Source organism: Ictidomys tridecemlineatus, chromosome 6, assembly GCF_052094955.1.
Source record: "Ictidomys tridecemlineatus isolate mIctTri1 chromosome 6, mIctTri1.hap1, whole genome shotgun sequence".
Classification (NCBI taxonomy): domain Eukaryota; kingdom Metazoa; phylum Chordata; class Mammalia; order Rodentia; family Sciuridae; genus Ictidomys; species Ictidomys tridecemlineatus.
This window is the reverse complement of record NC_135482.1, coordinates 177,182,425-177,206,809: the sequence shown is the minus strand read 5'-3', so window position 1 is coordinate 177,206,809 and position 24,385 is coordinate 177,182,425. Positions and strand designations below refer to the sequence as shown.

Genomic DNA, 24,385 nt, shown 5'->3' with positions numbered 1-24,385 from the left:
TTCAAAATTGTCTTGACATTCTAATTTTGTCAGACATCTGTGTCTCAAAATTAATGTAAAAAAATCAGAGGCATAAAAGATTTCATTATCTTTTGCTTTATATTACCATTTCATAAATATAAAAGAATATATTGACATATATTATATATACATATTATATATATATTAAAGCATATATTAATATATAGTAATGGAAGCAACTAGATATATGAAACATTCAAAATCTTTTTCAAAACAATAATGGTTACAGGTATTGTTTCATAGTCATCATTATGAAGGCAAAATTATAGGTTTCCTTTATACATTTTGATTTTTGTTCAAACAAGAGAACAATTCTGTGGTTATAATTTCTCTTAAATATTAACTAAATCAAAAACTAGTGACACATTTGTACTTAGCTTGGAAAACCAGATTAACTTTATGGGCCAAAAATACTGCCTTTCAGCTATGCTTTCTTAGGATACCAACAGTAGATTCTAAGGGAATTATTCTCTCAAATGTTATACTTCAATTTAAAGGCTGCTTTAGCAGATAAGGAACTTTCTATGGGTTTTAAGCAGATCAACCAGTTTTTGTTAAGCCAAGGACTTTAGTAATTTTACTTAAGAAGAATAACTTTAGAAGCTCCTATTTAGCTTTCATGTTCAGATAACTGGGTAAGCATTACATCATTGTTTTAAAATTCCTGTCCAACTGGAAGTTTAGTTTAAAGGAAGGATGCATGGAGTAAATAATACCAAGAATGCTAAAGTACCATTCTTTTTTGAATTTTGTAATTACCAAGTGAGACATCAAAATTCTCAGCACAGATAAATGACATTGGAATATATTATAAAGCCAGTTTAGTAATTTGGAGGCAGCAGTAACAAAGTTCAACATATGGGAATTTTAATGTTGTAATAGGATAATATTCCTCTAAGTTATCACATGAAAACATGTTATACATGTATCTATCAAAATTTATGATTCACAGGATGGGGTTGTGGCTCAGTGGTAGAGCACTCGCTTAGCATGCATGAGGCACTGGGTTCGATCCCCAGCTCCCATTTAAAACAACAACAACAACAAAAACCCTAAATAAACAAAATAAAGTTAGTATGTCCATCTACAACTAAAAATATTTTTTAAAATTTATGATTCATGTTTAATATTCACAAATATAATTATTATGCAAGCAATGTGCCCAACTGTTAAATACCGACATGTTGATCTTTTTGATACTTTTTCAATCATATAACTAATACTTACAGTTAAATAAGCAACCCAAGATAAATCTCACTTTCAAGTAGTACTAAGCAAACAGATTTTTCTGGAAGATCATATACTTCTTGTCAACCACTTGACAGAGGAACATTCCCTGCCAAGAAACCATCTCTTGTGGCTGAGGAATTGAGACAACGAAAGTTGACTCTCCAAGATACAAACTTTCAATAGAATAATAGCCTGCAATTAAATTGTTCCAAAAAATCCATTTATTGAGCTATGATCTGCATATAAAATGCCTCCATTTACAATTTATAAGCTTGTAACAGTGATTCTTTGAGGACAACATACATTAACAAAAACCACCTCACCTTATGTGAGCTTGGTCTGCTGTGAGAGGGCAGCTGTGCATGATGCTGGCTGCTGTTGTGACTTCCTGTTTCTCGGATGGTGTTACCAGGCTGGGGTTTTCCTGGTCTAGCAATTGTTAATTGCACTCTCTCCCCACTGGCCTGGAGGAAACACATAGGAGGAAACACTGTCGTGAAGAATGTTTGCCATTTTAAAAAGATTACACTATGCACTTCTCAATCATTGTTTAAGGGCTTTAACTGAGCAGCTGAATATATCTAGTGGCAGGGAGGATGAAGTTCTTTTCATTAGCTAATATTTTAAAATTTCTGTGGCTGAAACACACACACAAACATGCGTATTAAACTGTTTTAGATGTTGATGACCTTCATTTTAAATTTAGAGGCCTGTAATCTTAATTCAAACAGAGATTCACACCTATTATGTTTGAAAATTTATCTTGTTCTTATTTTAAAAGTTCCGGTCTGATTTACTTGATGTCTGTTCTTGGCATGGCCACAATCCCAATTTTACTATTATTCCTATGGGGAATTATGAGAGCTTTATTTTACAAATTGTGATAAAAAGTAGAAATCTTCCTCATGATTGAAGTCAAAATATTAAGAAATCACTTTTTTAAGCTTTTAAATTGAAAAATAAATAACAATTTGAATACCATACTATAAATCATTTGTTATTTAAGCATTTTATTAAACTAAACAGTTTCAGACAATTTCTTCAAAATAACAAAGAAATAACATTCAGCCAGCATCTCCACGCAGTTCAGGAACTTGATTTAAAGGGTAAATGCCAAGAAGTGTTCAGAATCCTGTTATTTAAAATTCTGACAAATCACAGATTATTACATTGCACAGTGTGAAGAGATGAATAGCTCCTTTTGGGATTTCATTTCATTATACAGACTAATTTTCCTTCCTGCTTACTTTATAATAAAAAATCAGTATTTCAACTTTAGTTGTAAGCTGCTTATACACACCTATTAATGGAAGCAAATCCTTTTTTTCTTTTTCAAAAATTGCTTGAAAGACAAAATTCTGTGAATGTGATGAAGTGTGCATTTAGAATTTACATGACAGACTAGCATGCGGGTTTAGTATAATTTCAAAAGCCGATGCATTTAATGTTTTAGGGTTTTAAAAAAAGCAAACATTTTGTTAGAAATCAAAATTTTAAAAATGTAGGGTGCTGCTGGATGCAGTGGTGTACACCTGTAATCTCAACAATTTGGGAGGCTAAAATAAGAGGACTGCAAGTTTGGGAGCGACTGCCAGCAACCTAGTAAGACCCTCAGCAACTCAGTGAGACCCTCAAAATAAAAAATAGGAAGGACTGGGGATGTAGCTCAGTGGTAAAGTACCCTTGGGGTCAACCTCTACTACCTAAATAAATAAATAATTAGAAATTAAAATGTAGGCTGTCCAAATCATAAAACGGCAATTTATGAGTGAGTGCCCTTGTTGCTGGGATTATAAATTAGTATAATAGGTATGAATCTATGTTTAAAACAGTTTTAAAATGATAGTTACAAACCTCTAAAATAATTTAACACTTATATATGTGTGTGTGTGTGTGTGTGTGTGTGTGTGTGTGTGTATGTGTGTTTCAACCACAGAATTTTTAAAATATTAGCTAATGAAAACAGCATGTTTCTTCCCCATCAACTGCCCAGATAAAGCCCTAGAATCATTCATAAAAGTCTTTCTGATCTTTCTGGAGTGACTTTAGCAAAATGACTTAAACTTAGAAACAAAACATGGAAGAAAACTAGTGCTTTTTTCAATTTTTAAGGAATTTAAAGTGTTTTAAACACACCATAAAATGTGTTCTCTAATACTCTTATGAAATACGTAGGGACAGCCATTATTAGAGAGAAGACATGTTTTCAAGAAGAACATTGTACAGAGCAGCGGGAGTGAATCCAGAGATGATATATAGGTTCTGCAGCATGCTGTGGCATTTAATGATAGAGGCCATACCCCACAGTGATAAATGTGAAACACAAAGGTGTTTTTCTTAAAGTAAGCACAACAAAAAGCTATAAAGCAAAACCAGCATCATTATAATTGAGCATCAGGTTGACAGTCACTGAGAAATGTTATTTGCAACACAGAATCAAATAACAATGAACATTTAACTATATAAGAATATCCAAGTCTTCACCCCTTTTATTACACTGAGAGGAGATTCAGGTATTGGCCTCATTTTATAGACTTGAGGTTTAAAGAAATTAGATAGCTTTAAAATTCTTGAAAAGATAATTATTGAGACTCATTTCTGTGGACATTGGCCAGTTGCTATACTGCTGAAAACTAGTTCATCTTGTGAGAGTGGAGAATGGTAGGAGGGAGAAGATAACAAAAAGGAGAAAGAAAGAAAGAAAAAAGAAATCTAGTAGTTTCATGAATTTGAGGAAATAAAAAAGTCAAGTGTACTTTATGAAGTAAGAAGACTAATAAGAGGAATACGCTATTATTTGTACATTTTCTCAGTCAATACTTAAATATTCTAAACAATGTTTAAATATTCGTTATCTTAAATGAGTTTCTAACCAAAATGTAGAATGTGTAACATACAAGTAGAAACTTTAAAAATTTTCCCTGATATTTCATATTTGAATTTTTATAACTGAAGGCATCATATTTTGTGGTATAAAATTTCCTAAACTCTGGAAAATTGAAGTTGCTCAATTTAAGGTCCTTTATGAAAAAAAAAAAAACAGAAGTCTTACTGTTTTTGGGTTACAAAAAATGAAGGAAAAATATAGAAAATAAGACAATTAAATCACATTCAGTATAAACACATTAATGTTATAGAACATCATTCCAAACATTTTTTTATGTGTATGTCCACAAATGTATGATTACATATTGATACAACTGCACTTGTCCTATTAATTCTTAGTCTATATATTTCTGTCAACAATGTTATGGACATCTTAAATGAAAATAAATAGAAGCTGGGACTACAGGTGTGCATCACCACACCAGGCCAAGAAAGATTATTCTTTTTTGGGGGGGGCGGGGGCGGGGGAGAGTACTAGGGATTGAACTCAGAGCTATATCCTCAGCCATACTTTGTATTTTATTTAGAGACAGGGTTTCACTGAGTTGCTTAGTGCCTTGCTTTTGCTGAGGCTGGCTTTGAACTCGCAATCCTCCTGCCTCAGCCTCCCGAGCCACTGGGATTATAGGCGTGTGCCACCATGCAAAGATTTTTCTTATTAAAATATTATTTGCCCCTTACTTATATAGATCCTGAAGGGGAGTTAAAAGGGGAGTTAAGGGGAGTTAAAAGTTAAAAACCACTGCTAAGTCATAGCCTTGGTAATTACAGTTTCCCTGAGCTCCACCTTCCTCCTCATTAAAGGTGGATACTGCTCTCTGTTGTATCTCGCTTACTAGGTGGAATCCAGCAATCAAATGAGACTGTGAACTGTAGAGCTTATGCTGTGAAGAATCCACACAAAAGTTCACACAAGGAGACAGTTTATAGAAAGAAAAAAAAAAACAAACCTTTGTCTACAAGAAAACTTATATTAGTGTGAATTTTGAAGAATTAAGGTAGCCATGTCTGATCTTTCTAATAAAGTTTATCAAATGTTTCCTGAATTTTGATGTTATGCACCAGTCAAAACAAATATAGCCAGATGTTAAGGCTCAACATTCGGCATTTACCTGAATAATCTGGGCAGCAAGCTCTGGGGTCCCATGCTTCAGGTCATGCCCGTTGATGGCCAGCACACGATCATTGCTGCTTAGCCTGCCATCCTGGGCGGCCAGACCCCCTTCCAACAAGTCAAGAATAAAAACACCTGGCTCATCTGTCCTTCGTACTAATTTAATGCCAAGCTGTTCTCCAGAGTCCCGTTTATGAAGAACCACATGGAAAACCTCTTCCCGTGGAGAGTTGCTGTCAGAATGGGTGTATGCTCGGTTGCCAAAGCGCCTCTCCCGCAGCACAGTAAGATGCAGAGTGTTACAGGGCTGAGAAAGGACAGCTCTGGCATAGTTATGGGACACATTGCTGATATCATAGTTGTTGACCTAGGGAAAAAAAACAAAATTAGGATCAACACATAATAATCTTTCATTTTCTTAATTTGCAGAAATGTTTGTATGCCACTTTCAATGGAAATAAGATTGTGAAAATGCTATACAGCATTTTACATAATTTATAAAGAAAACCAATTTGAAGACATTTAAAAATACAGTTTCTAAAATCAACTTACTAGAACTGGATAGAGAATAGGATTTAGGATCATAGGTTTTGATGATAGTCTTGAATTAGAGTCCTTGGTTCTGGCATACTAACTGATAAACCAGAGCTCCACTGGGTTACAAATTTGTTTTTCTAAATGAAGTACACTTAACCCAGAGAAAATAAACTGAATTCTATTTTAAGGAAAATGGCACATTCCAAGTGCACAACCTACTTTAGATGGGTGACTTTCTAAGAAAAGTAGGTAATTAAAATTTTACTCTTAATTCTTTATTATACAAGTATATATCTAACTCGCTAATCATAATTCAATACTAGATATCATTTATTAAATTTTACAACCTTGAAATAATTATAGTGACTGATCCTTGGACGTGTAAGATCACTTAGAAAACACATCCAGTTCAAATATTCATCTAGTAAATAATCATAATTTTTAGGTTTTTTTTTTCTTAAACAATTAGAATTCTTTGAATTGGTCTGACTTAAAACAAACATTCTCTGAACATTTTCGTTGGAGCAGGCTATGAGTTAGGTGTTTGTGATCACCTGAAATTCTTAAATCTTTTTCATATAAATTCATGTTAAGCCAGATCTCCCCTTTCCTATTTATCTGAGATTGATTTATCTTTTGGGGGTTTGCTGGTTTCTTTTTCCTGGGATGAACTTTACTAACTTGAACATTACTAACTAGAATTTTATTGCTTTTCACCTCTTTTTAAAAATTTCATCTTTTAAACTTCAGTCATCAAATTGATAGCTGTCACATATAAACTTCTCCCCAAGTCTGCAACATATAGGCACTTAGTAGTGGTGATCCAAGACTAATAGAAATGTTGACTAACATGGGTCAAGACCAGAACTTTAAGGTAGTTTCTGCAAAACTAGGCTGAAATGGACTCATCAGCTAAAAGCTACCTATTTCTAGGTTCACATCTCAAATTTGGTCATATCATAAAGGACTTTACAAAACATCTGGCTGAAATCCAACTATTTTTTCCAGCCTCATGCAAACATGCTGTCTCATATTTTCTTTGTGAAATAGACTGAGAAATATCCTACAACTGGATGTCAGTTGAAATTCAGAGAACAGACAGACCAAATTAAATGCTCCTTCTAGATTTTGTAAAACATCATCAGCAAAGTAAACTCTACCACATTTCTGGGTTAAGAGAGAGAGTGTGTGTGTGTGTGTGTGTGTGTGTGTGTGTGTGTGTATGTGTGTGTGCGCGCGCACGCGCGTGTTTTAAGCAAAGTGATTAATACACGACTAATTATTTTCCTTCAAAACTGGAAACACCTAAATCATCAATGATTTTTGTCAAACTAAAATACTTATTCTTACTAATGTTCTAAAAGTTATATTATATTTAATAATGATATTGATAAAGCTTATAAAAGTTGTTCTTTAAAAACTATAAATTTGTGAATAGCAGCAAAAGATCTTGAGAGTATATGGTCCTCCTTTGCAAAGAGGCTTTTAATAAAGTAACATAAATGTATGTACATGTATCTTTCTCTCTTTGTCTATATCTATTTCAATATGGGGGAAACAAAGTCACCCACTGTTAGCTGCACATGGTTTGCTTAAATAAAACTATAGCTTAGCTCTCTGGTCTGCAAATAATCTTACTGCTTCTTGGGCATTTTCAAATTGGTTTACCCATATCCAGCTTATATGAAGTAGAAAATAACAACAACAAAAAACCAAACAGGGGGAAAAAAACATTCAAAAAGGGTTTTTACTTATTACTTTTTGCAGTACTAGGGGTTCAACCCAGGCCTTGTACTCTATCACTGAGCTACAGCCCCATCCCACAAGAGTTTCACTTCTCAATGACCACAAGAGTTTTACTTCTCCACTTCTGGACAAAGTGGGTAGCTTCACTTATGGGCTCCAAAACACCACTGTGTGTGTGTGTGTGTGTAGGGTATTCTACTAATCAGACATGAAATAGCGAAGCCTACACCAGAGCAAATGGAAGTACGAGGTAGGTATCTGAAGATCATGGTGCTACACTCAACAACAAATCTAAAGAAGGAAAAGTCCTTGCACTTGATTCTTAAGAGACAGATTTTCTTGTTCATGAGTATTTATTTCCTCTTTCCAGAAATTATTCCATTTTTTGAGCTTTAAATATCATTACACTGATTCAAATGTCCAGACCAATCTTCATATAAATTCCAATTGTATAGAGAATTCTTACTATTCCTATCTCTGAAGTTTCAATATGCCCTCCAATAAATTATCTTGTCTATGCTAATTGTTTTTTGGGGAATACTTATTTCTTCTAAAAAATAATCTTCTGGAACAAGAGAAAGAGTTGTATCAGGGGTTATTAAAAATGCAATTAGAATTCTTAGAGTGTATGTGGGAGTCAGTAAGAGATGACTAAAATTTCTGAACTCTGTCTTAAGTTTCTGTGATATAAATTATAAGTAAGTTGGGCTGGGGTAGTATTGTTCAATGACAAAGCACTTTCTTAGCATGCATGGGCCCTGGGTTCAATTCCCTATACCACCAAAAAAAAAAAAAAAACACGTAACTAATGGTTTGTGGTTCTGACTACAGTCAGTAATCAATATATAGAAAGATAAAACAGACATAAAAGTAAGAGATGGATGCGAAAACTGGGTGTGGGAAATGCCAATGGATAAGAAAATCTCAGCCTGGGTAAAGGTCACCCTGGACTAGTCAGTCATGAAGCCTAAGCCAGGAAGAACCTAGCATGCCCAGAGAGCCTGGTACTGTGTATACAGTCACATGTGAGACTGAAAATTAAGTATACATATATGTGTGTGTGTGTGTGTATATATATATATATATATATATATATATATATATATATATGTAAAAGTATATGGGGATATAGAAAAAATTAAAGATAAATTCTGATCTGCTTTGCACATGAAAATAGAAAAACTTTTCTATCAGTTTCCACAATATCATAATTTTCTAAGTTTTAAACTTACAAGAACAAAAAGGCCCAAGTTAACAGAAAAAACTAAAACTGATACCTGAAGAATCTGGTCTCCAGCAAGGAGTCTCCCATCTCTGGCAATAATCCCATCCCGGTAGACTTCCTGGATGACAATGTTAATTAGTGGCGTTTCATTGCCACCCACAATGCTAATTCCTAACTGAATGTATGGATTGGACCGGTGAATTTCAATGGTGGTAACTTCTCCTTCTGGTAAACTAAGTGGCTGTTGTGAAGCTGCCAAGTTGAAAATGAGAGAAGAAAAACAAAGAAAAAAATGTTTTATATTCTGATTCTTTTCAGGTCAATAAGGCTTCTCATGTTATTATGTAGATGATTAATTAAGCAATGCCACTGGATAAGAAATGTAATGACAAACGAAATCTATGTTAACATTATCTAAAATTTCCTCTTTCCAAAGGTGACCAGCAAATAATCAACAAATAACTACTGCATATCAGATCGCTAGGGCTGACAAGAATGATCTGATGAAGAAACATTAACATAAATCATCTTGCCATGACTAATAAGAGAAGAGAAAGTCTAGGCCATGAAGCAGTGTAAATAGTTCAAGGCAGTGAAAAAAGAAAACCCTAATTCTGTAGTAAATAAGCCCTCAGGTGTTAAGAAATTTGCCTTATCAAGCTCCTAAGAAAGAGGCAGATCTTGAGTCTTAGGAGATGAAAAGGGTCCACAGCTATAGCCAGAAAAATTTAAGTATGCAGTAAAATTTGTAGGTTGTAAGAGAAAAGTATTTTTAGAAGTAAAATACGTAAGGCTAACTGCAGAGGCTGCCTAAGATCTAGAACTGCAGGCTTTCCTTTTATTTCCTGGTGGGGTGTACAGATAGAGCTGTGGTTAGCTCCAGAGGTGAATAATGATTAGAAGCATGTTCTTGAAGTCAGATATCAAATCCCCAGCTACCTAGTGGCTATATAAGCTTTCCCTTTTAATCTTAATCTTCTAATGATGTTTAAGTATTTAATTAATCAAATAGAAAGTACTCAATATAGTGCCTGACATAGAATAAGCAGTTGATATCAGCTAACATTTTTGTTTTGTTCTTGATATTGTTGATTTCTTATGTCAAGAGACAAACAAGTTTCTGAACACATACACATGAATAATAAGAACTGCGTGAATGACCAGTGAATTTGTGGATTACTAGAGAAAAGGGATGGGAAGGCTCACCTTCCTCCAGGGTAAGACTCATGTTTTATTTCTAAAATGCAAATTGCTAGAACTGTACACTGAAAAGGGTGCATGATGTGGTATGTGAATTACATCTCAAAGTGATATTTTTAAAGAGGACAAAGTGTTGGAAGAGTAGTGGGAAAGAAGGCAACAGAGAGAGAAGTACACGAAGAGATAAACTGCACGTACTGTCGGCTCCGGTGCTCTCTTCGAAGGCAGGGTTGTCCAAGCCAGGCTCTTCAGTCCAAGTGGGAAGAGATGCAGGTGTTGAATTCCGCTCAGGGGGCACTGTGCCTGTGCCTGTCCCCATCCCCAAACAGTCTGTTTCTAGAGATAAAGTACCTGAAGGATCTATTATAGTGGATCCATTTTCATTCTCAATCTCTGTCTGAGTTTTACTAGTTTTCCTTCTCTCTAAGGCAACTCTCCGATGAGAAGCTCCAGGACACCTAGAAAGAGTATTAGGTGGTTTCCAGATGATTTGAAAAGAAAACAAAAGGGGAGAGGGATGGGTGGATTACTAGTTTTTTCTTGAACAAAGGAACCGCAGAGGCTTCCTTTCAAAAAGATCCTAGAAATACCACACAAGTGGTACATAATTCTGATCCTGATCTCTTCTCAAAATAAGTTCTTACACTCCACATAGCAGGCAAATTACAAATAAATGGCATTGGCATTAACAGTGGTTTGATATCAATCTCAAGAAATACTTCAGTGGAAAACCATTTTCAGGTATGCATTAGTCATCAGAAAACACTCAATAATGTCTGCGTTGCAGGACTGACCCCAAGAATCTGATCATATGATCCCTTTCACAGGCAAGTTGTCTCAAGCAGAGGAATGGATCATCAGTCTCTGCCCGGAGGGGTGTCCCAACTTAAGATGCTCAGTGTGTCTCGAGGCCACTCTACTCTCCACAGTTACATTACACACCCATTAATTAGTGGGTACTAATGCACCTGAAGCTTTACAACTCAAAGCAAGGCACAGCAAAGGCCCAAATAACTATGATAGACATGAAGGGAGATAAAGAGATATCTCCTAGTCAGTAAAACTAGGTTTGCAAAATTGGCATTACAGATAAGATATGTGAGCTGAAGAATGTACTTCAATTATCTGGGAAACTTACATAACACCAAGAAATAAGAACTGTTAACACACTTATTTTTACTTATTTACGCAAACAGAAAGGTCAGATGGACCTTTATTTAAACTCAAAACATTTAAATAAAGGCTTTATATAACATATTAGAAATGATATTCCTTTAATTGGACACCTAGTTGGATGTCATGACCAACAATGCCCAGTATGAAGAGTGGAAGATGCAAATTAGTGAACGAGAGCCCCCTCTGGGAAAGGAGATGATCCTAGACTGTATCAGTACTAAGGCTGCAGACCTTTATTTAATAATAATATTTTAAAAATTCCCATATTTCTAACAAAACACAGGATTAAGTAAAACTAAAAGCTACTCCTTAACTATAAAAGTAATGTTTCCCCTTGAGGACTAAAGATTTATTTTAAATTTTGTATTTCAAGTTCTTGAAAAGGCCCGCTATGAACTTCCTTTTATTCACTTTTCTCTCGATTTTTGTTTTCTCCATATCTTGTTAATAAGGGGGATAACTGATTTTCTTCTCTGTATTGTTCCTGCAAGGACCTGACAAATGCTTCTGAAATTAGACCATGGAAAACACTACTTTTGTCAGATAAGCAGATTTAATTAGAAATATATTTTTAAAATATTTTATCCTCCTCTCCCCAAAAAAACTCGAGGCAAAAACTGGACTATAAAAATATTGACTGAAAAAAATAGGTTAAGATTTAATTTCCAAAATATATCATAGACAAATATCCACATGGGCAAAAACTAGTATTCAGAGGAAAAAAACAGACCAGAAACAGGAAATAAAAAATATAAACAGAATGTGAACATCCGGGAATTGGCTTAGCCAACAATCCTAAATTATCCGAACACTAAATAATCATGGCATATCTAAAAACACACTAAAAACAAAATTTCAAAAAGGTAAACCCAAAATTGTTGGAGAGGTGAAGAAACAGGCATACTTACATTCCCAATGGGACAGCAAATTGCTAACAAGAACAGGAAATTACTGACAGGAACAGGAAAGATATTGAAAAGGATATCATTTAAAAACACGGAAAGACGACCTCACCCAGCATTAGAGGAAGAATGCCACAGACAGGACTTTTGGGAACACCCAGAGTCAGACAAGACGGGTCAGCTGAGCAGACGGAGACAGAACCACAGACAGAAGAAGGGAAGAGGAAACTCCACGCCTGACTAAGGGAGGCAGAGTACTGGCAGAGTAGCCAACAAGGCAATCGCCACAACAGGGGCAAATGAGATTTCAGTCTGATTTGGGAAAAACTCAGGTCGTATTTCAAAGGTGCTCTATTTTGAATCTGAAATATCATCCAAAAGCTCATGTAAAGCCTTGGTTCCCAGCAATGGCACTACAGGGAAGTGGTGAACAGTGTGAGATAGGGCTTAGTGGGAGAAAAATAGGTCATTAGAAGGCATATCCTTGAAGGGGATATTGGGATCCTGTCCCCTTTCTTCTCTTTGCTTGTCCGTCACAATGACACGAACAGGCCTCCTCTACCACACACTCCCCACTATGATGTACTATGCCACCATAGGCCCAAAGCAATAGGGCCAAAGTGACCACAGACTGAAACCTTTGAAACTACAAGTTAAAATAAACCTTTCTTCCTTTTAAGTTTATTATCTCAGGTATTTTGTCATAGCAACAGAAAGCTAACACAGATCATGGTGACATGAGAAAAGAAACTCTTGGCAATGAGGACAAAAGCCCAGAGTATAATATAAACATTTTTGTTAATATAACAGGCATTCTAAGCAAACTAGACACTGAAAATTGAACAATTTAAAGGAAAAAGAGAGTTAGGATAGTCCATTCAAAACCTGAGCATATGGAAATGGCTGCTAATAGGCCTGGTGTTTCTTTTTGGTTGTATTGAAATGTTCTAAAAATTATATTGTGATGAATATACTAAAACTGTACACTTTATAAAGGTGAGTTTTATAATATGTGAAATATACCACAATAAACTTATTTTAAAAAACTGTAGGGAACAAATAGATCTGACAGAAAAGCTCATGACCAACAACTCAGAACTATCAAATTTGTAATCACTTGCAACTAAAAGACAAAGTAACAACTCCTATACACATTATTTGCCTCACAACCACTTTACTATCTCCATTTATAAATGGAACACTTGATACTTAACTATGCCAATATCACATAGCTATTTTATTGCAGAGCCCCAATCCAAATATAATCATATTTCAAAGGTTTTTGCTCTTTCCTTCCTATCACATGCCCCCCTAGTCTCAAATCAAATTTGTTCTACAAACTTTCCTAGAAATAATAATAGATGTAAGAGCTAGAAGGGCCATAGTAGTTGTTAAAAATTAATAAATAAAAAAGCAAACAAAACCAAAAACCTATGTAGTTTTGGAAATAGAGCCCTTAACACTAACACAAACTATGGGAATAGAGCAGGCAGCTTGGTTTATTCAAGCAGGTAACTGAATGTAGTAGAGTAGTATAGGGATATTAAAAACGAATATAGAAAGGTGTACAATGTTTTATTAGAACAGGGTAGGCATGTGCTGAGAACACCAGTGCACGTGGAGTCTGAGGCTATGTCCAGCACAAACTGCCAGAGGCTGAGGTCTGTACCTCCACAGGGCAGGGTCTCTAGATGAAAGTGTGCATTTTAATTTTCTTAAAATAAAATCAAAGGGCTCTTGCAGAAGCCAAGTGTCAAACTGAGGGATATTTTTTCTTCTCTTAATGAAGGTCATGTCTATTCCCACTTGATTTGTGCTACAACAACATATTCCCTGATAAAAACTGTATATGAGCAAATTCATATTAGTAAACATATAGTTTAAAAGAACACACTATATTATTATCAGTAGTACTAATAGTGGGATAACAGTGGTGGTAATATACCAGTAAAATAAAGCAACACATGCTAAGTGCCACACAATGTCTGGAAAGTAATGGAACTGAAAGAATGTGAACATCCTAGAACCAAGAAAAATGATAAAAAGTTATAAACTATGCAAAACCCCAAATCAACTGATATTGGTGAAAACAGTGCATCAGGATATCTAAAAAGCCTCTTTTCCACAAAAGCAATGTGAAGACTGGAAGAAATCATCAGAACCAATTATTTCTGAACTCTAGTCAAAGAATTGGAGTAATTCAGAAAGGATTTATTTAAGGAAAATGGCTGATTCTCAATCTGAACAGGGAGCTTTGTGGCAACTGGACAAGTCCTATTGCTATCCCCATCTCCTCAGCTGCATTACTAGAAAAGTAACAGTCTCTTCATACTGAAAATCAGGAGTCTCACAGTCATTAGAGGAGCCAACTGGAGTGCCTCCAAAGCCCCATGCTCAGAAAACTGTCATTAAATGACCTGTTGATTCCCTGGAGGCCTCCACTCAGAAGGCTGTCTCTATCTGACTCAGAGATTGCTCAGTACAAATAGTCTTTTTGCTGGGGGCATTTGTTGGAGGGAAGGGGAGAATCACATACAGTTGCTTAAGATTGTGACTGCCTGTGGGAGAAAAGCAAAAGTTGAAAAGAAAAACTTAAAAAGAAAAACTAGGGAATGAAATGTCTTCAGGGGTTCAAGGGCTGTGTATACACACAGGAAAGATAAAAGAAGACCTGAGCTCACTTTGGGTTGATGATGAAGCTCTGTGAAAGCAGAGTATGAAAACTGAGGCAGAGCTGTCAACTGCTCAGAGTGGTGAAGGCATAGCATCCCCCATCACGTACAGAGCCCTCGGGAAGATGTTGAGATTTATTGCGTCCAGGCATTTATGAAAGTCTGTCCAATCATTAGCTGACCAGTGAATAAGATTAAAAAGGATTAGTTCATTGAAGTCACGGAACAAATAACAATAACAAAAGCAATAATAAATCCTGAAAAGGGGAAAGAATCTAATTTCCAGAGTTGCCACATTATATTATTTAAATTGCCCAGAAGTTCAAAATATAATTAAGAGAAATGCAAAGAAACAAGTAAGTATGGTTCACACACAGGAAAAGAGCAACAATAGAAACTGTCCCTAAGGAAGCCCAAACATTATATTTATAGACGATGACTTAAATCAGCTATTTTGAAAATATTCAAGAACTAAAGAAAACCATATATAAAAAACTAAAAGAAAATATGAGAATTATGTCTCACCAAAAAGAAAGTATCAATTAAAATGAAAGCATAATAAAAAACTAAATTGAAATTCTAGTGATAAAAAGTACAATAAACAAGAAATTCGCTGAGAACAGACATGAAAAGAAAGAGCAAACTTGAAGATAGGTTAACTAAGATTATCAATCTGAGACACAGAAAGAAAAATGAGGGAGAAAACAAAAAAGAACAACACAGAGAGAAAAATGGTGGTGGTGGGGGGAAGGAGTAGGGCCCTGTGGGGTACTATGAGAAGCAGAAAAAAGTAGGAGCAGAAAGAGTATTTGAAGAAATAATCAAAACCAAAGTTGATTAAAAAAAAAAAAAACACATTCATTTCTACATCTAAGAGGATCAACAAAGTCCAAGTAAGAAAACTAGCAGTGAGTTCCATACGTAGACACATCATAATCAAACTGATAAAAAACAAAGAAAAGGAATCTTCAAAGCAGGAAGAGAGAAACAACTTATCACATGGAAAAGATCCTCATAAGATCCTGATGATTTCTTTTCAGAAAACATAGAGGCTAAAAGGCCAGCCATGGATAACATGGTCAAAGTTTTAAAATTTAAAAATTAAAAAAAAAATTAAAATGGAAAGCACAAGAGAATATCTATATCCAGTAGAATTATCCTTCAAAACAAGAACCAGCTTAAGACATTACCACATAAACTAAAAACAAAGAGTTTATTGCTAGCAGACCTGCCATCTAAGAAATACTAAGGAGTCCTTCAGGCTTACTTGAAAGGACACCAGACAGTAACTCAAATACACATGAAGAAATAAAGAGTTCCAGGAAAGGTGGATGAATATAAAAAGATAGCATATCTTCCTTTTTTTGTTGTTGTTTATAATATTTTTTTCCTATCTGCTCTAAAGACAACTATACAAAACAACAATTAGAATTCTTTGTTGGTGGGTACATAATACACAAAGATGAAGTTTTCATAATAGTAACAGCAGGAAAGAAGAGGAGAAAACAAAAGTACATACCGTCATGCATCATTACTAATGGGGAAATATTCTGAGAAATGCACCATTAAGTACTGCAGAGTGCACTCAACAACTCTATGTGGTCCAGGTCAATTACTTAAGGTAGCCTTTTGATGTGCTTGAGACTTGGCAAACAAGATATATGAGGCTGCTGGTGGCATAACACAGAATACTGTTTAACAATAAAATATGTTTTAATAAGTAGAAGGTATGATAAAAAGTAAAGACGCAAAGCAGTAACAGTCATTATTAAATATTATGTTCTCTACATAACTGTACCTGTTATACTTTTATAAGATTGGAAGCACAGTAGGTCTGTTTACATGAGAATCACCATAAACACATGGTGATACATTACACCAGTGTTACATTAGCTATGACATTACTAGACAATAGGAATTTTTCAGTTCCATTATAATCTTATGAGAACACTGCCATATGTGCAGTCTGTTATTAACTGAAACGCTGTGAAGCAGTGTGTGATTATGCAAAGTTTCTGTATACCTAGTGCTGATGGATAATTTTATCAATATGAATGGGTCATGGAGTAAGTGCCCAAACTTAACATTGTTTCTGGGTGTGTCTGTGAGGGTGGGTCTCAATGAGGGTAGTGCTCAATCAGTGAACTCAGTAAAGTATAATATGGTTGGGTATCATTCAATCCATTGAGGATCTGTACAGAGAAAAAGGCAGAGGAAAGACAACATAGTCCCTTTCCCCCTCTCTTACTGTTTGATTTGGGACATCTCATCTTCTCTTACGCCTAAAACTGGGATTTACACCATGGCTCCTTTATCTCTCAAACCTTTAGACTGAATTACATCACTAATTATCCCAAGTCTCCAGCTAGTAGACAGCATCTTGTGGGACTTTTCAGTCTCTCTATAATCATGGGAGCCAATTCTTCATTAAGAAATCTCCTGGGGCTGGGATTGTGGCTGAGTGGTAGAGCGCTCACCTATCACATGTGAGGCCTTGGGTTCAATCCTCAGCACCACATATAAATAAATAAAATAAAAGTATTGTGGCCAACTTCAACTAAAAAAATAAATAAATATAAAAAATTGTTTGGAAAAAAAAAGAAATCTCCTATTGGTTCTGTTTACAAACACATTAATTGTAATCCCAGGATAACCACTGAGAAAATAATTTTAGTTAAAATAACCAGGGGCTGGGTGCAGTGATGCATGCCTATAATCCCAGTGACTCATGTCTGTAATCCCAGTAACTTGGAAGGCTGAGACAGGAGGATTGCAAATTCAAGGCCAGCCTCAGCAACTTAGGTTCTAAGCAACTCAGACCTTGTCTCAAAATAAAAAATAAGAGGTTTAGGATATGGCTCAGTGGTTAAGCACCTCTGGGTTCAATTCCCAGTACAAAAACAAACAAGCAAAGAAAGAAAGAAATACAAGAGAATTAAAATAATGTACTAGAAAAAATCTAACACAAAAACAGAACAGAGAAATAAAGAAACAGAGAAAGACAATAACAAATAGCAAAATGGCAGACATAAATGCCACTTTATGAGTAATTAAATTGATGATTTGATTAGAGTAAATACTCCATTCAAAAGCCAGGCATGGGCAGAATGAGATAAAGACACAAAACAAACACAATCCCACTATGTACTACCCACAAGAGACACACTTCAGATTCAAAAGCATAAATGGGCCAAAAGAAAGAGATGGAAAGAAAACAAACAAACAAACATATAAACAATAGCCAAAAGAGGATAGGAAGGCATACTAGTTTCAGCAAAATAGATTTTAGAAGAAAAAATAATTTTTAATGACAAAGGACATTTTATAATGATGAAAGAAAAGCCTGATCTATCAAGAAGATATAACAATTATAAATATAAACACAACAAACAACAGAGCCCAGAAACACAACAAATATTTAAGGAAGAAAGAATTCAACATAATGAAGGCTTCAATAATGGGTAGAATGATTAAATATAAGAACAAAAGAATAAACAGATTTTAATAAGACTATAAAACAACTAGACCTATCAGACATCTACAGAACACTCCATCTATCAATAGCAGAACACATATTCTTTTCAAGAACACATGGAATCATTTAATTTACCAGGATAGACCATGAGGTAGGCCATTAAAAAAGTCTCAATAAAATTTAAAGGACTGAATAATACACATTATGTTCTCCCACAATAATTAACTAAAAGTAGATCAAAGACCTAAATGTAAAAGCTTACAAAACTTTTGGGTGTAAATCCTTATAACCTTGGATTAGCCAATGCTTTCTTTTTTTTTAATATTTAATTTTTAGTTGTACACACACCTTTATTTTGTTTATTTATTTTTATGTGGTGATGAGGATCAAACGCAGGGCTTCACACGTGCTAGATGAGCACTCTACCACTGAACCACCACCCCAGCCCAATGGTTTCTTACATATGACCACAAAAGCACAAGCAAACAAAAAATAAACTGGGCTTCATAAAAATCAACTTATTTGTCCTTCAAAGGACATGGGAAAGCAAAAAGATACCCGTTAGTCAGCTGGTATGTCAGAGAGAAAACCTTTAATAAGTTTTTTTCTATGCTGAGACCTTCTCTAATTCACCAAATGGGCTTTTCCTTCTTAAAAATTATAAAAAAGAAAAATAGGATGCAAATGCACAATTTAACAACAACAAAAAAACTAACATTTAGAATTACTACATCTTTAAATGTTAAATTATTGAGGGTGGGTTAGGAATAGGCTAAAAGAGGTATTATTGCTTTATTATTGGTGTTGCTTGACAGAATATAACAAAGTAATGATTAAAATGCTACATATTTAGTATAATAAATAGAATATTTCTTAAAGACTTTGTTTTTTCATTCAAAGCCAGACACTGCCTACATTTTTTAAATTCTTCATTGTTTTACTAATATGTAATCCATTAAGAGTACTTTTACTTAGAAACATTCATTTTTCCTAAATATTTTACTTTTAACTGTAGGAGGAAAATGTCAGCTCTTCTCAAACTGAAACATATTTCTTCTGATCAGTAGTCAGACACGTTATCCATTGCGCCACTGGCCCGTGCTTGAAACATATTTCTTAAGAGAATGTCTTCAAATACTTTAAATCACCAAATTTATATAAACTATTGCTAATGCTCTATTTCTACCAATAACTAAGAGGTTTTCAAACCCTAAATATTCAAGGACAAAAGGTACATGATAGACATGACTTTTATGAGACTTATTGTTGCTGATGTTCAAATTCTGTGAATTTTAGTGAAACTTACTGACAAAAATTACCTATTTCTCACAAGTAAGATTATGGACAAAGACACCACAGTCATAACAATCATATTCTATGCCTCAGCACATCATTCTTTTACTACTTCGTTTTGATCTGAGATATAGCTGCAATCATTTTTTACCTTTTCTCATCATAAGATGATGTCAATGTCTTTTCTGATTGGTCTACATGGTTCTATCACTGTTTCCCACAAAGAGACAAGAGATACCAGTTGACTTGAGGCTGTATCATACCAGGCCTTGAAATGTCTGCCTTGTTTACAAGAACACTGAACAACTACATAAAAATTTTAAATACTCCAAGGCCACCATGCAGAAAGGCCACCTGTAGGGGCTCCAGCTGGGCCCAAACTTCTATTAATAGCAGGCAAATAACCACTTTTCCCAACAATCCACCTTTACATTGTATCTTTCACATTTAGGTTTAAGATACCTTGGAAATGAATAAATTTGGACCTCAAATATTAATAAGCACACCTGGAAAATGAACGTCCAAAAAGATGTAATTGTTTATCAACTTATAAATAAAAAGGATAGTTTGCAATTCCTAATTTTTTAAATCAGCATCATAAATGTTTTAATAGAAAATACTCTATATTAAATTCTTATATGCATGCTAGTTCAATGAATATTCCTAAAAATCTAAGAAATTTTTAACTCACTTCTCTGAATTAAGTCTTTGTTTGGTTCCTCTAAATCCCATAATTAATATTGATAAAAGGTCACAAAAGGCTAGGTATGGTGGCATACACCTGCTTGGGAGGCTAAGCAGGAGGATTTCGAGTTCAAAGTCAGCCTCAGCAACTTAGCAAGTTCCTAAGCAATTCAATGAGAACCTGTCTCTAAATAAAATATAAAAAGAGAGCTGGGGATGTTGGCTAGTGGTTAAGTGCGACTGGATTCAATCCCTAGCACTAGCACACCCCCTCCAAAAAAAAAAAAAAAAAAAAGGCACAAAAGAATCTTATACCCTAAGAATAGATCTATGAAGAGAAATAAAAAGCTCAAAGTATTCTACAGCCATAACGAGGCCTGACCCAGATTAGCATATTCCAAAGCCTGGTGCCAAATTCTAGGAAGTCTTATGTTCAGATTCAATGCCTACTGGTGACAAAAGACACACAGGAAAATTAAGACTGAACTACATGCATTTTTAAGTCTATCCATCCTATTTTCTCTTTTTTCAGGATCGATGACCAAACTCAGGTTCTTGTACATGCTAGGAAAGCACACTGCCACTGAGTTAAATCCCCAATCCTTAGCCTATTTTTAGGCCTCCATTTTCAGACAACATAGTTTAGATATAGGCAGTTTCTCTGTAAACCTAAGCATTTCTAACATTTTTTTAAATTGGAATTATGCTTTATTTACATTAATCCTTCTTATTTATTTATTTATGCACTACAATTTCTAACATTTTAATAGCATCTCATTATTTTTCATTCTTTCCTCATATGTCTTAATTATTTCTAATGAGTACTATAATACCATTTAGGAACAGAATGAACTTGTATATTCATGGATATATATAGTAGTAGGGCACATGATCTGTCTGTGATAGGGTTAGCATGGCATATTAGAAGGTAAACAAAAATACTAAAGTTGAAGTCTAACTCTATCATAAACTAGCTATAAATTTTTATGACAGTTTCCTCATTTGTAATATGAGGGGGTAAGATTAGATAATCTCCTTCAATTCTATGATTTTATATTGGTTTAATGACAAGTCATTGCCTGCCAGACTCATATCTAAATGCAATATGATGTATTTGCATTGTTTTTTTCACAGCAATCAAGATACCCACAGATTCAAACTGTGCAAATGGCTTACCTTGAAGTTAAGAAATCAATACATTTATTTCTGTTATTTTATGTGGTCCTATAAACTTTTTTATAAAACCTAGTGACTTCTCTTTCTTTCATATTTTAATCCTTCCTATAGCTTAAATAATTTTAAAGATCATCTTTTATTGAAATCAAATTATAAGATTCACTAATCACGAGGATGTGGGGGGAAAAGGCATACTCACACATTGCTGGTGGGACTGCAAACTGGTGCAACCACTAAGGAAAGCAGTATGGAGATTCCTTAGAAAATTTGGAATAGAGCCACCATTTGACCCAGCTATACCACTCCCCAGTCTGTACCCAAAGGATTTAAAATCAGCATATTACAGCCCACATCAATGTTTATAGCAGCTCAATTCACAATAGTTAAACTGTGGAACCAACCTAGATGCCCTTCAATATGAATGGATAAAGAAACTGTGATACATATACACAATAAAATATTATTCAGCATTAAAAGAGAATAAAATGTGGCCTTTGCAGGTAAATGCATGGAGTTGGAGAATATCATGCAAAGCAAAGTAAGCCAATCCCAAAAAACCAAAGTCCGGATGTTCTCTCTGATAAGTGAATGCTAATCCATAATGGGGGGCAGGGGCATGGGGGCAGAAAAAATGGTGGAATGAGATGGACATCATTACCCTAGGTACACGTATGACTGCACATATGGTGCAATGCTACATCATTTATAGTCAGAGAAGTGAAAAGTTGTGCTGCATTTGTATAAAATGAATCAAAATGCATCCTGCTGTTACATACACCTAATTAGAATTAAAAAAATTAAAAAACTATTGAATATCTTGAAAAACCATGAGTTAAAAAAAAAGATTCACCAATCAGCTAACTAAATTACTTAACCACTCAAGAAGCTTTTTAATCAGAAAAAAAATATCCTGTTTTCCAACTCCTAGTTCTTGGTTCAGTTTAGCCTCTGAATAGACTCTACAAGATCTTAGCAAATAAAATCATGCACCTTATTTCCATACTTATTTTTCCAACAAAATTACCATTTTTATTAGTTGTATAATATCCTACTGGATGGATACACTACTGTAATTTTAATGCTTCTCTACTTGTAAGTAATTTTTTTGACTACAATTTAACAAACTATACACAAGATTGCAGTAAATATCTATATATATAAATTTTCCTTCCTTTGGATTATTTTCTTAGGATAATAAACTAGATAAAAGCATATTTACATTTATAGCTATCACCCATTTGAATTTGTTTTGTATTATAGTAATAAAAATATTAGTAAGTATAAAAATAGCTTCTCACTATAATTTCTATATTCATGTTTTTGAAAAATCATCAAGTTAAATATTATCCCATGCAACTTATTGTATTAGATTTGTCTATTTATTTACTGGTGCTTGGTCTGTTTTTAACCAATTTTTTGTTTATTTGCTTCAACAATCTTTTTATAAAACCTAATTGTTTGTCTTTCTTTCCTATTTCTGGCTTACCTGTTTTTAAGATGTGCCTCCAGATCACAGCGTTGCATTACATCTTGGCACACTGAAGAAAATGGACATAAAACTAATAATTTGTCTAGAAGTTTATGAACTAGAATGCTAGACTTCTTACACAATTTGAAATGAAGTCTTTTGCGGTCCAATGGACAGAAATCTTTCTCTTGTAAAAAGTTTCTGAGGCACTTGTAGCAGAATGTATGTCCACAGGGCGTGTCTAGTGGCTGCAACAGAGGCTGAAGGCAAATATGGCAGACGAGGTCATCATCCACTTCATCCTGGTAATTATATAAGTGGTTTTCTCTTGTCCAGTGCTGTTGGCCACACTCAAAACACAGGGGGTTTAGGGAAGAACAGGAAGTCTGTTCCACTGATACCATCTCATCACTTGTTGTTCCCATTTTGAATCAAATGATGCAGTTTCTGTACCCTCATATATTAGATTCCTCTGGAGGTTTGGTATTCCTTGAATAGACAGGGATGTATCTGATTATAGCCAAAATCTGTTTTCCTAGATAAACAATACCAAAAAAAAGTAATCAGTATCAATCAAGATAGGTTTAAAACAGTGAATATAGCATTACTAACATTTTTAGTACAAAATTAAAGTTTAGATCAGGTAACAAATTAGCCATAAAGATAATTACTTCATAATTTATGAAATAAATTAATTTCCTCATAGCCAAGAATGACTTACACACTATTAAGATGTTGATAAAAAAGAACTTGTGATTAAAAGCAAAGATACCATGTTATATGGTATGACATAAGAAATAATCAATTTGTTTTACTGACTGAAATCCCCAAATATTTCACTGTCCAATGGTAGTTTTAAAGTCAATTAATATTCATAATATTCTAACAGTGCATTCTGTGGTATATTATGTAATACATTTATATTTGCCATCCCAGCCATGGCTTCTTATTTCTGATTTGGTACTATACAAAAGATAGTGTGTTTGAAATGTAGTCTTAAGGATAATTCAGTTTGTTAACAAAGTGACCTTTTGCTCTGCACTGTGGGAAAAATCTTCAAAGCATGATTTCAATATTATATTCTCCCTCATATAAAACTGATTATAGAAAGACACATCTGCATAGCATATAAACATCTGTACAAACTGTTAGGTAAAATACTATTTTATTCCATTAAATGGAAAAAAATCTGCTGTAATTCAATTAAATAAGATGTGGTAAATTTCAATTCTACTTCACATTATTCCATACTTTCATTAGGTCTTGCTTACTTGGAGTGTGTATATTCTCGCCAACACAAGACTCTCAGAACATTCTCCTTCAGTTTAGTACATGCCTAGTAGGGAACATTCCCCTCATATAAAGGCTTCCATACTTCTTACTGCCGAAGCACCAAGGGTTAAAAAATTAGATTCGATCCCTGATACAAAAAAAACATACATATATATGCGTATGTATATATATATATATATATATATACATATATATGTGTGTGTGTACATATATACATTTCCAATCCAAAGGCAGTAGCTCTTCATATCCTTTCTGTAAGTATTTATAGAGTCTCTAGTATATGCTTA

The 24,385-nt window shown here is 34.4% G+C and overlaps 1 protein-coding gene across 4 annotated transcripts in view; it reads right to left on the bottom strand.

The window, feature by feature from the left end:
• Window positions 1-24,385, bottom strand: part of Lnx2 (ligand of numb-protein X 2) — a 66,588-nt gene that overhangs the window by 13,224 nt on the left and 28,979 nt on the right. For 3 of the 4 annotated variants that reach the window (XM_078016191.1, XM_040281643.2, XM_005317054.5), the window contains 5 exons: window positions 22,824-23,340; window positions 10,158-10,417; window positions 8,812-9,011; window positions 5,250-5,618; window positions 1,575-1,715 (listed from right to left, as the gene is read on the bottom strand). In XM_078016191.1, the coding sequence (XP_077872317.1) occupies window positions 1,575-1,715; window positions 5,250-5,618; window positions 8,812-9,011; window positions 10,158-10,417; window positions 22,824-23,230 (1,377 nt within the window). In that variant the 5' untranslated portion in view covers window positions 23,231-23,340. Of the gene's footprint in view, window positions 1-1,574; window positions 1,716-5,249; window positions 5,619-8,811; window positions 9,012-10,157; window positions 10,418-22,823; window positions 23,341-24,076; window positions 24,213-24,385 lie in introns of those variants that run through there. The other variant, XM_040281644.2, reaches the window with a different exon arrangement.